The 13019-nt window shown below is 41.8% G+C and overlaps 1 protein-coding gene across 3 annotated transcripts in view; it reads right to left on the bottom strand.

Annotated features, from left to right (window-relative positions):
• Window positions 1–364: 364 nt before the first annotated feature.
• LGR5 (leucine rich repeat containing G protein-coupled receptor 5) overlaps window positions 365–13019 on the bottom strand; it is a 129933-nt gene continuing 117278 nt past the window's right edge. For all 3 annotated transcript variants that reach the window (XM_068971660.1, XM_068971661.1, XM_068971662.1), the window contains 6 exons: window positions 12891–12962; window positions 6743–6814; window positions 5673–5798; window positions 4479–4624; window positions 2690–2773; window positions 365–1452 (listed from right to left, as the gene is read on the bottom strand). In XM_068971660.1, the coding sequence (XP_068827761.1) occupies window positions 365–1452; window positions 2690–2773; window positions 4479–4624; window positions 5673–5798; window positions 6743–6814; window positions 12891–12962 (1588 nt within the window). The remainder of the gene's footprint in view (window positions 1453–2689; window positions 2774–4478; window positions 4625–5672; window positions 5799–6742; window positions 6815–12890; window positions 12963–13019) is intronic.

Genomic DNA, 13019 nt, shown 5'->3' with positions numbered 1-13019 from the left:
CTGATATCTCCAAGCATATTTTAAGGGATTTTCTGGTTTAAAACCTCTTTTGTAAACAAGTGAGTTGAAAAAGAATTCAATTGAAATCATGGAGAATTTTTTGGATATTTCAATCTGCTTTTTAAATATATACGTATTTTAGGCTTACCAGAAAAGTAGGACTATCTACCATAGCTGAACAAATTATATAAGCAGCATTTATACTCATTTTTCACTCTCTAGTATCAACGATTATCAGCTTTTTGACACAGAGACTTTCTTAAAAAATCGAATTTCAACTCAGTTCTTTTTGGTTCCTGCTCTGATGTACTCAACCTCATATTTTTGGGTTTTCAATTTTTGACAACTTTTTCTCTGATATTAATTAGAGACACGGGACAAATGCCACAGATGAAAGATGACAGCTTTCGGTCATCGGATAAGCTGGTGCTGACCCGGAACCGGAAGGCAGATCGTAGGCTATGCTGGCACTGGTGAAGGTCACCAAGGCTTGGGTTGAGTCACAGGACTGTTTCTCCACATCGTCAGAGTTAATAGACATCAGGCTTGTGTGTTTCGATCTTGTCCAAAAGTGGGTTTGCTTTCCCAGGCTCCCCAGATCCTCCTTAAAATGGGGATTGAAGAGGATGTAGAGAAGGGGATTGAGGCAGGCAGGAAGGGGGACGATCACCAGGAGGATAAACTTAATGACTTCCGGGCTGATGAAGGTGAGGTTCAGTAAAGAGGAGAAGGACAAGAAAGCCATGGGACAGTGCAGGATGCAGTTGGTGAAGAGCAGCAGGGCCACGTGTTTCACCATGGAGCAGTCCCACATGCTCTCCAGGTCTCCCTTTTCCAAGTGACAGTAGAGCCTGGTGTAGGCGACGGTCATCACGAGGAAGCAAAGCGAATTCAGCAAGACGAGGGCCACCATGTAGCCCGTAGCACGCGGCTCCCCGAAGGGCAGCGGCAGGCAGAGCGGGGAGGCGCTGTACTCGCCGCCCCCCAGCAGGGGCACGGCGGCCACGGTCCCCGCCAGCAGCGCGCAGAGCGCTAGGGTCGCTCTCAGGCTGGGGAAGGGAGTTTGCGTTTCGAATTTTGCTGAGCATTTCACCGACCACCCACGCTCCAGGGCTGCCAGGGTGAGCAGGAAAACTGAAGATTCCGAAGCAAAAATGGACAAAAAGCCGACGACCCGGCAGCCGACCGCCTGCTCCCACCACGCACCGTGTTGCGCAAAGCTGCCGAAAGTGAAGGCGTCCACGCCCGCCAGCACTGCACTGGACACCCCCATGAGCATGTTGACCGCGGCTATTAATCCGATTAACAGTTTTATGGAGGATATGTACACTGCGGCTCTGAACACTGTGGAGGTCACCAAGGCGTTACACGTCAGTGCCAAAACCGCTATGGTCCACACTCCAATTCGGATCAGCCAGCTACCGAACAGGTATTCACAAAGTTTGAAAGGGCCTAGAAGTCCAAAGAAGAGACAAATGGGTGTCAAATGAGGGTTCATGACTTTTGCCACACTCCCCTTTTGGTTTCTCTTATCGGGACACCAAGAGATACAGGCCAGTAACAGCCCTGGGAATACACTGTTCTCTTGTGACACACTCCACTTTATTAAGTGGAAAAAAAAAAAAAAGTGAAAGTGTTAGTGGCTGAGTTGAGTCTGACCCCATGGACTATAGCCGACCAGGCTCCTCTGTCTGGGGAATTCTTCAGGCAAGAATACTGGAGTGGGTAGCCATTCTTCCTTCCAGGGGATCTTCCTGACCCAGGGATCGAAACAGGGTCTCCTGCATTGCAGGCAGATTCTTTGCCTTCTGAGCCACCAGGGAATCCCCTTCACTAAATCACTATTTAATGTAAAGATGAGTATACCAGGTGCCCAGGTTTTCAACCTATACCCAGAGAAATGGAGCCAGAGAGTTTTTACATTATTGGATTCTGGCTCCCCAAATATAGCGGTGTGGGGGCCAGGTAACAAACCAGACCTCCTGGACTTTTTATTATTAATATATCTTTCCAGAATGTTTCAAAAACGTTCTGTAAATAGGGAAGCAGAATCCTAGGGATACACTCTGTGATTTTAGAAGAGGAAGTGTGAGTCATATGCATTTCATGAGAATGTCATCTAGGTTTAGACTGACATTTGCTGTTTAGGAGCAAGGAACCATCAAACTGTTGAAAGTAAAATATCAACCCTCCTCTGCTGTCTTCCTCCTCCCCACCACTGGATTATCCTATTTCAGAGAAAGGGACTAACAATGAAGTAATTAACATACATAGATATTTTTACTTATCTCTAAAACTATTATTATTTGCTTTAACCAGATAGGTTCTCTTTAGAGGGAACCTAAGAAATCACTGTCAAAAATCAGTGATTACATGAAGCAAGACTGTTGCATACCAGTTCAGGCTAAAGAGCTAATATTATCTTAAAAATTACATATACCTCTAACTACATGATTTGTTCTCTGATTTCCATTAATCTGAATCAAAAGTCTCCTATAAAAATCCTATTTATGACTGGAGACCAACTCCAGGGAATGAATATTTGTATTTTAAATGTCTGCATGAGATGGGATATTGATGAGCTGCTAAGATGGCACAGATTTTGCCTTGAGGTGTAGCTGAATGTCACTGACAGCTTCAGTGTTAAGGGTGGGTACCGCTCCTGAGGCTGCTGGGACGCCTTTGTCACCTGGGGAAGGTGAGCACCGCACTGGATGAAGGGCTCTCAGGTCTTCCTCAAAGTCAAGTAGGAAATCTTCAAGATCACGCTCATCTGCAGGAATGAGAAATTCTGGAATGATTAGTTCTCTCTTTAGAGGGACCAACTCCCAGGGAGGAGAGGCCTGGATTGCTCTGGAGAAATGAAGTGTCACAGAGGAAACTGAAGGGCAAACATCCCACTTCTCCCTGGGCTTTCTCTCAAGTCTATGATGTAGTTGCTTTGAGATGTTCCACTCAAGCTGCTGTTTGACAACTATCCCAGCAGAACTGGGGATGAGAAATGGTAATCAACCCCGGGTTCCTTGTCATAATGTTGGCGCTCTCTCATTCTGTTCTTGTTCCCTGAAGCTCACTACGGCCCCAAATCGCTCCGACCAAAATTAGAGAGAGAGCGTGGGTCTCTCCATTCAGTGGAAGAACTGCTTTATCCAATGTTCTAACGCTTAGATGGCTACAGTGCAGATGTTCTGGACTGTGTTCTCTGAACACAAGAGGGAGAATTAGTAAGTTTCCATCTTTTGGGGATATTCTGCTAAACAGAGGACAAATCACATAACTGCTCGGTGCTTGGGTTAGCTACCTGTGAAACAGGAGTTTTTTTTTTAATCTAACACGCTTTCCCCAAAACACTGATTTAATTGGTCTGGTGTGGGGTTCGGGCAGGAGAGTTTTTAAAAAGCTTTTGTGTGATTTCAGCAGACAGCCCAGGATTGGGAATCACAGTCTCTGAAAATAAACTCCATGAAGAACGTCCTCTCTCTTGTTCACTGTGTGCCTCTAGGACCTAGGACAGTGCCTGGCACATTTCAGACATTCGAATTGGTTTTTTTTTTTTTTTTTGAGGGGGAGGAGGGGTTGGTGAATAAATATACTAGAAATTAGGGTGAACGAGGCAGGGAAAGCAAAAAGGAAAGCAACAAAGAACAAGAGCAAGACACACGCTATAGCCTGAATCAAAAAAGCCAAGGGCTAGAATACCTGCTCCTTAATCGGATACGTGTGCTGGAAGCCAAGTCAACGAAATGTGCAGACAGAACAAAGCATACTTGCTTGGGAATCAACAAATCATTAACACCCAGAGGAAGAAAAGCCAGTCTGTTTGGACTCTGTGCAAACTTGCAAGGTTGGCAAGAAAAGGAAAGCACCCGCTTGTTACCACAGGTGTGGTTTGAGGTGCATTGTTGTCTATTTAAGTCGGGTCTTACTTCAAGGAAAGCCAAGTGCTTTACAGACATTATCTCATTTCACTTTCCTGACAGATAGCCTTGTGGGGGGTAGGAGATGAAAATGTTTTAGGATTAATTGGGTAAGAAGTTGGATTCCTAAGCTCTTCTGCTGAAATATGGAGGCACCTAAAATGTCTAAATCCTCCACTCTACTCGGGTTTAAGAATAAAAATACTTATCTTCTGGAGTAAAAAGCTCAGAAGCATGTTTGAAAAAGGTATCCACAGGGATGAGACCCTCTTAAAAGTTTATGAAAGTACTGAGAATCAGTGTTAATATTTACCCCAGAGGATACTGTATGCTAAAAGGGATCTAAGGATAAGCATGAAGAATTCACTGACACAAAAGATGACATTTCAGACTGAGTCCTAAAGGAGTTTTCTCTTTCTCTGAGACTCTTTAAAAAATAGGATTGCTTCTCAGCTTGTTGGGGTGATTATATGGAGGTTTGTCTGGAGTTCAGATGATCTGTTTGATGACTTTTCAGGCCCCTTTCTGACACAGTTTTGTCAGTGACATAGCTGATCTTACCTTGAACTTGAAATATTCCAGCATCTTTTTTATGAAGGTCTTCTGCACTGCCGTTGTCACCTTTATTCCACTGATTAGAAATTTTATAGACATTCTCACACACTCCAAATGCACAGCACTGATATGCATAAGGCATTTCTATAACCCTTTGAATGAACAAAACCAAACAAAAACACACACTTAAAGAAACAGATTGCTAAATATAGTGCTCTTCTTTCACTTAATACTTCTGCCTGTGGGTTTTAGCCTTAATAAATAATCTAAATTATTAAGTATGTGCATAAAGATGTTGGTTACAGTGCTATTCATAATAACAATGGAGTTAGAAATTATTGTCATGAAATATTGATAGTTACTGAGGTTCAATGGATATATTATTTTTTCTACTTTTGTGCTTGAAAATTTCCATAATAAAAACATAAAAAAAAGGATTGCTGGGGAAATTGTAGCACTGTTAAGTAGTATTTATAGTATCATATAGTGTTAAGTGACAAAAATGTGATACAAGTTTGTATACGTACTGTGGTCTAACAATTAAAAATACATTGGAAACCAAATCTGGAAGGAAATAGCAAAATGTTTTTAGAAGTATTTATAGACTTTTTTCCTTTTTTTAATTTCTAAACTCTGTTTTGGGGTTTTAAAATTATATGAAAAGTACTGTGGTTTAATATATATATATATATAGAATATACATGTATATTCTATATATATATTATATATATTCCCTCGGTGGCTCAGTCATAAAGAATATAAAATTTTTCAAGGGACTTCTTTATTGATAATGTGTGACAGATTTTAAAGAGCATTACTTCTTCAAACAAATATTAATTTAATACATTTTATGAGAACATATACATAAGCAAGATGAATTTTAAAATGTCAACAGGAGTACAACTATGTTATAATGTTATTTAATTACATGTTCTAGTTTCTATCTCATGGATCAATGGTTTTCAAACTCTTCCTATGAACTCTATGTTCCAGGAGGCATCTTTGAGAAACAAAGGAAATGTGGTCAGGAAGACACATTCTCCTACTCCAAGGTTTGTCCTAACAATGCCCCAGGGGTGGGGGACATGAAGGCATGAAATGCAATTCAAAAGAGTCCCATAAATTTTGAAAACCACTATAACATGTCTATTATTTCACATGACCACAAATGTATCTTATTAGCTTTAATGACAAACTCACTTGAGTTCTGGAAAGTTTTCAGATGATATCAAGCTCTGTAAAGCATGATTTCCTGTTAATTTTAAGTGAGTTAAACCATGTAACCCAGTTACAGGAATAGATGACAGGCGGTTGGATGAGAGGTCCCTGCAAAACATCAAACAACAACTGGCTTTTAGTCTGTGTTAGCATATAACGATTACATTAAAAAAGTAACCTCAAGATTATTAAACTGCTCCATTAAACTGCTCCAAACTGCTTAACCTCTAAGCAGAGTCCTTACTCTTAATGGTAAAAGGAACCATTTTGGTTTTAGCTCCTGACAGCTTTTCTATCTGCAATCAGAACTGCAGAAAGAAAAATGTTTTAATCATATCCAAATTGTAATTTCTGCATTCAGCTTGATTTTGCCAGATGTGACGTGCTGTATGTCCGACACTTTTGCGATGCTATGGACTGTAGCCTGCCAGGCTCCCCTGACCATGGGATTCTCCAGGCAAGGATCCTGGAGTGGGTGGCCATGCCTCATTTTTGTTGGAGGGGTGGGGGTGGGGGTGGGGTTGGGGGGGGACATCTAAAATCCAGTGGAAGGTGCTACATCTAATTTGAAAACTTTGTTTGGGTTTTATTTTCTTCCTCCTCTCTTTAACTTCTGTCTGACCCAATTCCTTCTTTCTCTCTGAGACAGGGGAGTGGAGGAGAGGAAGAAGCAAGGAGTGGAAAGGGAGGAGAAAAACGGACAAGAAGATTTTCTGTTAGTCAATATGGCCAACTGTAAAATGAAAGTCCTTTAGAAATGAACTGATGTCTTATTCCATTCCACCTGATAGCTTGCAAAAATGGAAAATTTTCACTTCAATAACCAGAACCAGCTGTCACCCAGATCTTCAATCATAAGGATCCACATGGCTTTGGAGGGGCAGGGAGCAGGATTGCTCCTTTCTGGTTTGATCCAACTCTAGTGTGGAGGACACTGAGGACTCAGCATTCTGTGCCCAGGCTTTTCCAGCAAAACCAACATTCATTTTTAATTAACCAGATAGTGCCCAGTTATCAAAAGACATGCCATAAACAAGTCATGAAATACTCACAGCTTTCTTAGAGATGGCAAGGTGGAAAATGCATTAGGGTGAATAATGGCAATCTTGTTCCAAGCTAAATTCCTATTTAAAAAAAAAAAGGCAAGTGAGAAGATTATATAAAAGAAGACCTTGTGAAGTTTTACCATATATATTCATTCTTCTAACAAAATTTAACTTCCATTCAGGACACAGTCAATTAACTTTATCAAATCATCCTTCAGATGCAGGTATGGATAGTATAAAATGATTAAAGAGAGAATTTTAAAGCAACCTTGTTTATTAAATCAATCCAGGAAAATCACTCAGGTGGATATTTTAGTTTTTATTCTTTTCTTGATAAAAAGTTGACTTTAATATGGTTGTAAAATTTTATTAAGGCATTTCTAAGATGAGTGGGGGTTGGGGAGTTGGGAGAGACAGGAACTTCTGAAGCTCTTCTGATGGGCAAGTAAATTTTAAGTTATAAAATGTCCCCTGATATGTAATGAAACCCAAAAAGAATTTGTGTATACTGTACATGCATGTCAGACCTTAAGAGAAACAGAGATACTTTCAAAAACATTCCCAGTAAAGAGAATAGACATTTAAATTCTTAACTGGGAAATGAAGAAAAAAAAGGGCTAGTATATGTTAGAAGTAAAATTCTTTGATAACAAAGTCTATAATTTATTGAGAAATTCACTGGCCCCTCTCCTCTACACCTATGTGTAATAACATGTAGGTAATTTACAAGAATAAGAACTTCCACATTTTTAAAAAAGAGCAAGGGACTTAAAATTTGTATTTTTAAAATTCATGACTCAAAAGGGGAGCTAAAGCGTAGACATTTGAGGAAACTGAAAATGACCACTGTCAACTTTTTCTAATGCAAAGTAATTTATTCATGGTGCTGGGCCCCTAAGTTACCTAGGATAAATGGTATTCACAGAACATTTACATTCTTGTTTGAAAGTACTCCCAAGCTGGGGGAAACTGGAAAGCTTTTTTTTTAAATTGGAGGATAATGGGTTTACAATATTGCATTAGCTTCTGCCATATAGCAACATGGATCAGCCTCAGGTAAGCATATGTTCCCTTCCTCTTGAACCCGCCTCCCACCTCCCACCCTACCCCACACCTCTAAGTTGTCATAGAGCCCTGCTTTACACTCCCTACATCATACAGTAAATTCCCACTGGCTACCTATTTTACATATGGTAATGTATATGTTTCAATGTTACTCTTTCAAATTGTCCCCCATCTTCTTCCCCCACTGTGTCCATAAGTCTGTTCTCTATGTCTGCATCTCCATTGCTGCCTTGCAGATAGGTACATCAGACCTGTCTTTTTAGATTCCATATATGTGAATCAATATATAATATTTGCTTTTCTTCCTGACTTACTTCATTCTGTAAGCAACCTTGCTTCCCCGGTGGCTCAGAGGTTAAAGCGTCTGCCTGGAATGCGGGAGACCCGGGTTCGATCCCTGGGTCAGGAAGATCCCCTGGAGAAGGAAATGGCAACCCACTCCAGTACTCTTGCCTGGAGAATCCTGTGGAGGGAGGAGACTGGTAGGCTACTATTCCATGGGGTCGCAGAGAGTCGGACACGACTGAGTGACTTCACTTTCACTTTCATTCTGTATAATAGGCTCTAGGTTCATCCACCTCATTCAGTTCAGTCCAGTCACTCAGTTGTGTCTGACTCTTTGCAACCCCATGGACTGCAGCACGCCAGGCCTCCCTGTCCATCACCAACTCTCGGAGCTTGCTCAAACTGATGCCCATTGAGTTGGTGATGCCATCCAACCATCTCATCCTCTGTCATCCCCTTCTCATCCTGGTTCAACCTTTCCCAGCATCAGGGTCTTTTCCAATGAGTTGGCTCTTCACGTCAGGTGGCCAAAGTAACAGAGCTTCAGCTTCAGCATCAGTCCTTCCAATGAATATTCAGGACTGATTTCCTTTAGGATGGACTGGTTGAATCTCCTTGCAGTCCAAGGGACTCTCAAGAGTCTTTGCCAACACCACAGTTCAAAAGCATCAATTCTTCAGTGCTCAGCTTTCTTTATAATCCAACTATCACATCCATACATGACTACTGGAAAAAACATAGCCTTGACTAGATGGACCTTTGCTGGCAAAGTAATGTCTCTTCTTTTTACTATGCTGTCTAGGTTGGTCATAGCTTTTCTTCCAAGGAGCAAACATCTTTTAATCTCATGGCTGCAGTCACCATCTGCAGTGATTTTAGAGCCCCCCAAAATAAAGTCTCTCAGTTTCCATTGTTTCCCTGTCTATTTGCCATGAAGTGATGGGACCAGATGCCATGATCTCAGTTTTTGAATGTTGAGTTTTAAGCCAACTTTTTTACTCTCCTCTTTCACTTTCATCAAGAGGTTCTTTAGTTCTTCTTTGCTTTCTGCCATAAGGGTGGTGTCATCTGCCTATCTGAGGTTACTGATATTTCTTCCGGCAGTCTTGATTCCAGCTTGTGCTTCCTCCAGCCCAGCATTTCTCATGATGTACTCTGCATAGAAGTTAAATAAGCAGGGTGACAATATACAGCCTTGACGAACTCCTTTTCCTATTTGGAACCAGTCTGTTGTTCCATGTCCAGTTCTAACTGTTGCTTCTTGACCTACATACAGATTTCTCGGAGGCATGTCAGGTAGTCTGGTATTCCCATCTCTTTAAGAATTTTCCACAGTTTGCTGTGATTCACAGTCAATGAAGCAGAAGTAGATGTTTTTTCTGGAACTCTCTTGCTTTTTCGATGATCCAACAGATGTTGGCAGTTTGATCTCTGGTTCCTCTGCCTTTTCTAAATCCAGCTTGAGCATCTGAAAGTTCATGGTTTACACACTGAAGGCTGCCTTGGAGAATTTTGAGCATTACTTTGCTAGTGTGTGAGATGAGTTTTGTGCGGTAGTTTGAGCATTCTTTGGCATTGCCTTTCTTTGGGATTGGAATGAAAACTGACCTTTTCCAGTCCTGTGGCCACTGCTGAGTTTTCCAAATGTGCTGGCATATTGAGTGCAGCACTTATATGCTCAGAGGACAGTAATTCCATTCCTAGTCATGAACCTGTGCAGCCAACAGGTTGCACAGGAGGTTTCCTGTTGGGAATCCTCCCAACAGGCCCAGGGGAGCCAGTTCTCCTCTCCTGCCCTGGTCTCTCAGGGCGCACCTTCAAGGCTCCCTGAGGTTCTCTCTTGGATTCCCAGTGCAAGTCCCTGGAGGAGAGCAGTCAGGGGCTTGCGGTCTGCTCCTCGGCTTTGGAATCTTGGCACAGCTGTGCACTATCTCAACCACAGCACCCCCTGTCTGTGCCTCAGGGCTTCCTGGGTTTTGCAAACACCCTTCATTCCTTCCTGTCTCTTCCGCCCCCGTCTCCGTCATGCTGCCGGTTTCAACACGCCTGTCCCTTGCTTGCCAATACCTGTGTAGGTGTCCCTCCGTTTGGGCCATCGGGGTGTTTGAGTCTGTGAGAACTGACTCTGATTCCTGTAAGAACTCTCACTTATATAACCCTAGAAGCATATGTACTGGTTCTAATCATGATGACAGCGACACTGACGCACGTTTACTATGTGCCAGGTATGGTCACCAGCTTCTTTACACATAAAATCTCACAACCCTCAACACAACTCGATGAAGTAAGTATTATCATTAGCCCCATTTTACTGGTGAGAAATAAAACACAGAGTATTAACTGACTTGCTTCAAGTCACAGAGTACTCAGCAACTGAGATTCAAATCTAAGCAAACTGGCTCCAGAGTCCCCAGTATGTGGCACAGAACTTGTTTGGAATACTTAAACTATTGGGTTGGCCAAAATGTTTGTTCGGGTTTTTCTGTCAGTTCAGTTCAGTAGCTCAGTCGTGTCCGACTCTGCGAGCCCATGGACTGCAGCACGCCAGGCCTCCCTGTCCATCACCAACTCCCAGAGTTCACTCAAACTCACGTCCATTGAGTCAGTGATGCCATCTAGCCATCTCATCCTCTGTCATTCCCTTCTCCTCCTGCCCCCAATCTCTCACAGCGTCAGGGTCTTTTCCAATGAATCAACTCTTTGCATGAGGTGGCCAAAGTATTGGAGTTTCAGCTTTAGCATCAGTCCTTCCAATGAACACCCAGGACTGATCTCCTTTAGAATGGACTGGTTGGATCTCCTTGTAGTCCAAGGGACTCTCAAGAGTCTTCTCCAACACCACAGTTCAAAAGCATCAATTCTTCGGTGTTCAGCTTTATAGTCCAGCTCTCGCATCCATATATGACTACTGGAAAAACTAAAGGTTTGTCTAGACAGACCTTTGTTGGCAAAGTAATATTTCTGCTTTTTAACATGTTGTCTAGGTTGGTCATAGCTTTTCTTCCAAGGAGCAAACATCTTTTAATCTCATGGCTGCAGTCACCATCTGCAGTGATTTTGGAGCCACCCAAAAATAAATCTCACTGTTTTCCATTGTTTCCCTGTCTATTTGCCATGAAGTGATGGCACTGGATGCCATGATCTTAGTTTTTGAATGTTGAGTTTTAAGCCAACTTTTTCACTGTCCTCTTTCACTTTCATCAAGAGGTTCTTTAGTTCTTCCTTGCTTTCTGCCATAGGGTTGCAGATGGCTCTGCATATCTGAGATTATTGCTATTTCTTCTGGCAATCTTGATTTCATCTTGTGCTTCATCCAGCCCAGCATTTCTCATGATGTACTCTGCATATAAATAAGCATGGTGACAGTACACAGTCTTGATATACTCTTTTCCCTATTTGGAACCAGTCTGTTGTTCCATGTCCAGTTCTAACTGTTGCTTCTTGACCTACATACAGATTTCTCAGGAGGCAGGTAAAGGGGTCTGGTAATCCCATCTCTTTAAGAATTTTCCACAATTTGTTGTGATCCACACGGTCAAAGCCTAGTCAATAAAGCAGAATTTTTTCTGGAACTCTCTCGCTTTTTTGATGATCCAACAGATGTTGGCAATTTGATCTCTGGTTCCTCTGCCTTTTCTAAATCGAGCTTGAACTGGAAGTTCACAGTTCATGTACTGTTGAAGCCTGGCTTGCAGAATTTTGAGCATAACTTTGCTAATATGTGAGATGAGTGCAATTGCACAGTAGTTTGAGCATTCTTTGGCATTGCCTTTCTTTGGGATTGGAATGAAAACTGACATTTTCCAGTCCTGTGGCCACTGCTGAGTTTTCCAAATTTGCTGGCATATTGAGTGCAGCACTTTCACAGCGTTACCTTTTAGGATTTGAAAATAGCTGAACTGAAATTCAGTCACCTCCACTAGCTTTGTCTGTAGTGATGCTTCCTAAGGCCCATTTGACTTCACATTCCAGGATGTCTGGCTCTAGGTAAGTGATCACCTAGATGGTCTCTTAAATGTTAAGAAAAGCTTTAGCAAAGAAAAGGTTTATGTCCTGCAGTTTAAACATTACATACTGCCATCATTCATCAAAATGACATTGAAATCCAGTTTCAGGATGGAAAAGTTCAATCTTTTTTTAACTGTCTCACACACATAAAAAATCTATTATTAAGTTTTTTTTAAAAAAAACTTATAGTTAATATGTGGTCTTTTCAATCATAGAATGGAATCTAATATTTACAAATCTTAGTCATCTGAGCAACAGAAGCATTTTCCAGGACAGTTGTGCTCAAACCCTTGTGTACTTGTTAAAATGTAGATTCCCAGGCCCCACTCCAGAGGGTCTAACTCATGAGGCAGGTGAGAGCCTGGACTCTGAATTTTTTTACAGTCACCTCCAGGTGATTCTTATGCACTCAGAGAGACTTGCACTGAAAAACTGACCAGGAAAGAAAAACAGGCAGGAAGAACTGTGTGGTCACCCTGTTTTTTTCATGCCAAATGATCTCTGCCAGTTCCTGGATGAGAATAGAATCACATTTTGCAGGCTATTTAATAGCTTGGCCTCCTTCCTCTTTATCTAAGTCTCACGTCTGCTGACCGCCAAAGAGCTGACTGCAAATTTACTACTTTGGAACTTGTTCCTGGAAATGATCATGAGAAAAATATTTGCCTTCTTATGGCAGATACACATACAAAGGCCCAACAGTACATGCATACATTGAAAAGGAACTGTTAGAGGAAGACCCAAAAGAGATAAAAACTGCTCTATGATGGGGAAAGTACTGGGAGGCGGTACTCACAGAGATCGGAGGCTGAACAACTGCTGGAAAGTGTCAGCTTGAACTTCATAGATTTCATTATGCCGCAGGTCTCTGAAATGACAGGTTCCAGAGATTGACTTCAGAGTCATCGGTTTCAAAGATAAGTCT

The sequence above is a fragment of the Capricornis sumatraensis genome, chromosome 4 (genome assembly GCF_032405125.1).
Source record: "Capricornis sumatraensis isolate serow.1 chromosome 4, serow.2, whole genome shotgun sequence".
In the NCBI taxonomy this organism is placed as follows: domain Eukaryota; kingdom Metazoa; phylum Chordata; class Mammalia; order Artiodactyla; family Bovidae; genus Capricornis; species Capricornis sumatraensis.
Note: the sequence above shows the minus strand (reverse complement) of the source record. Positions and strands in the feature narration are given on the sequence as shown.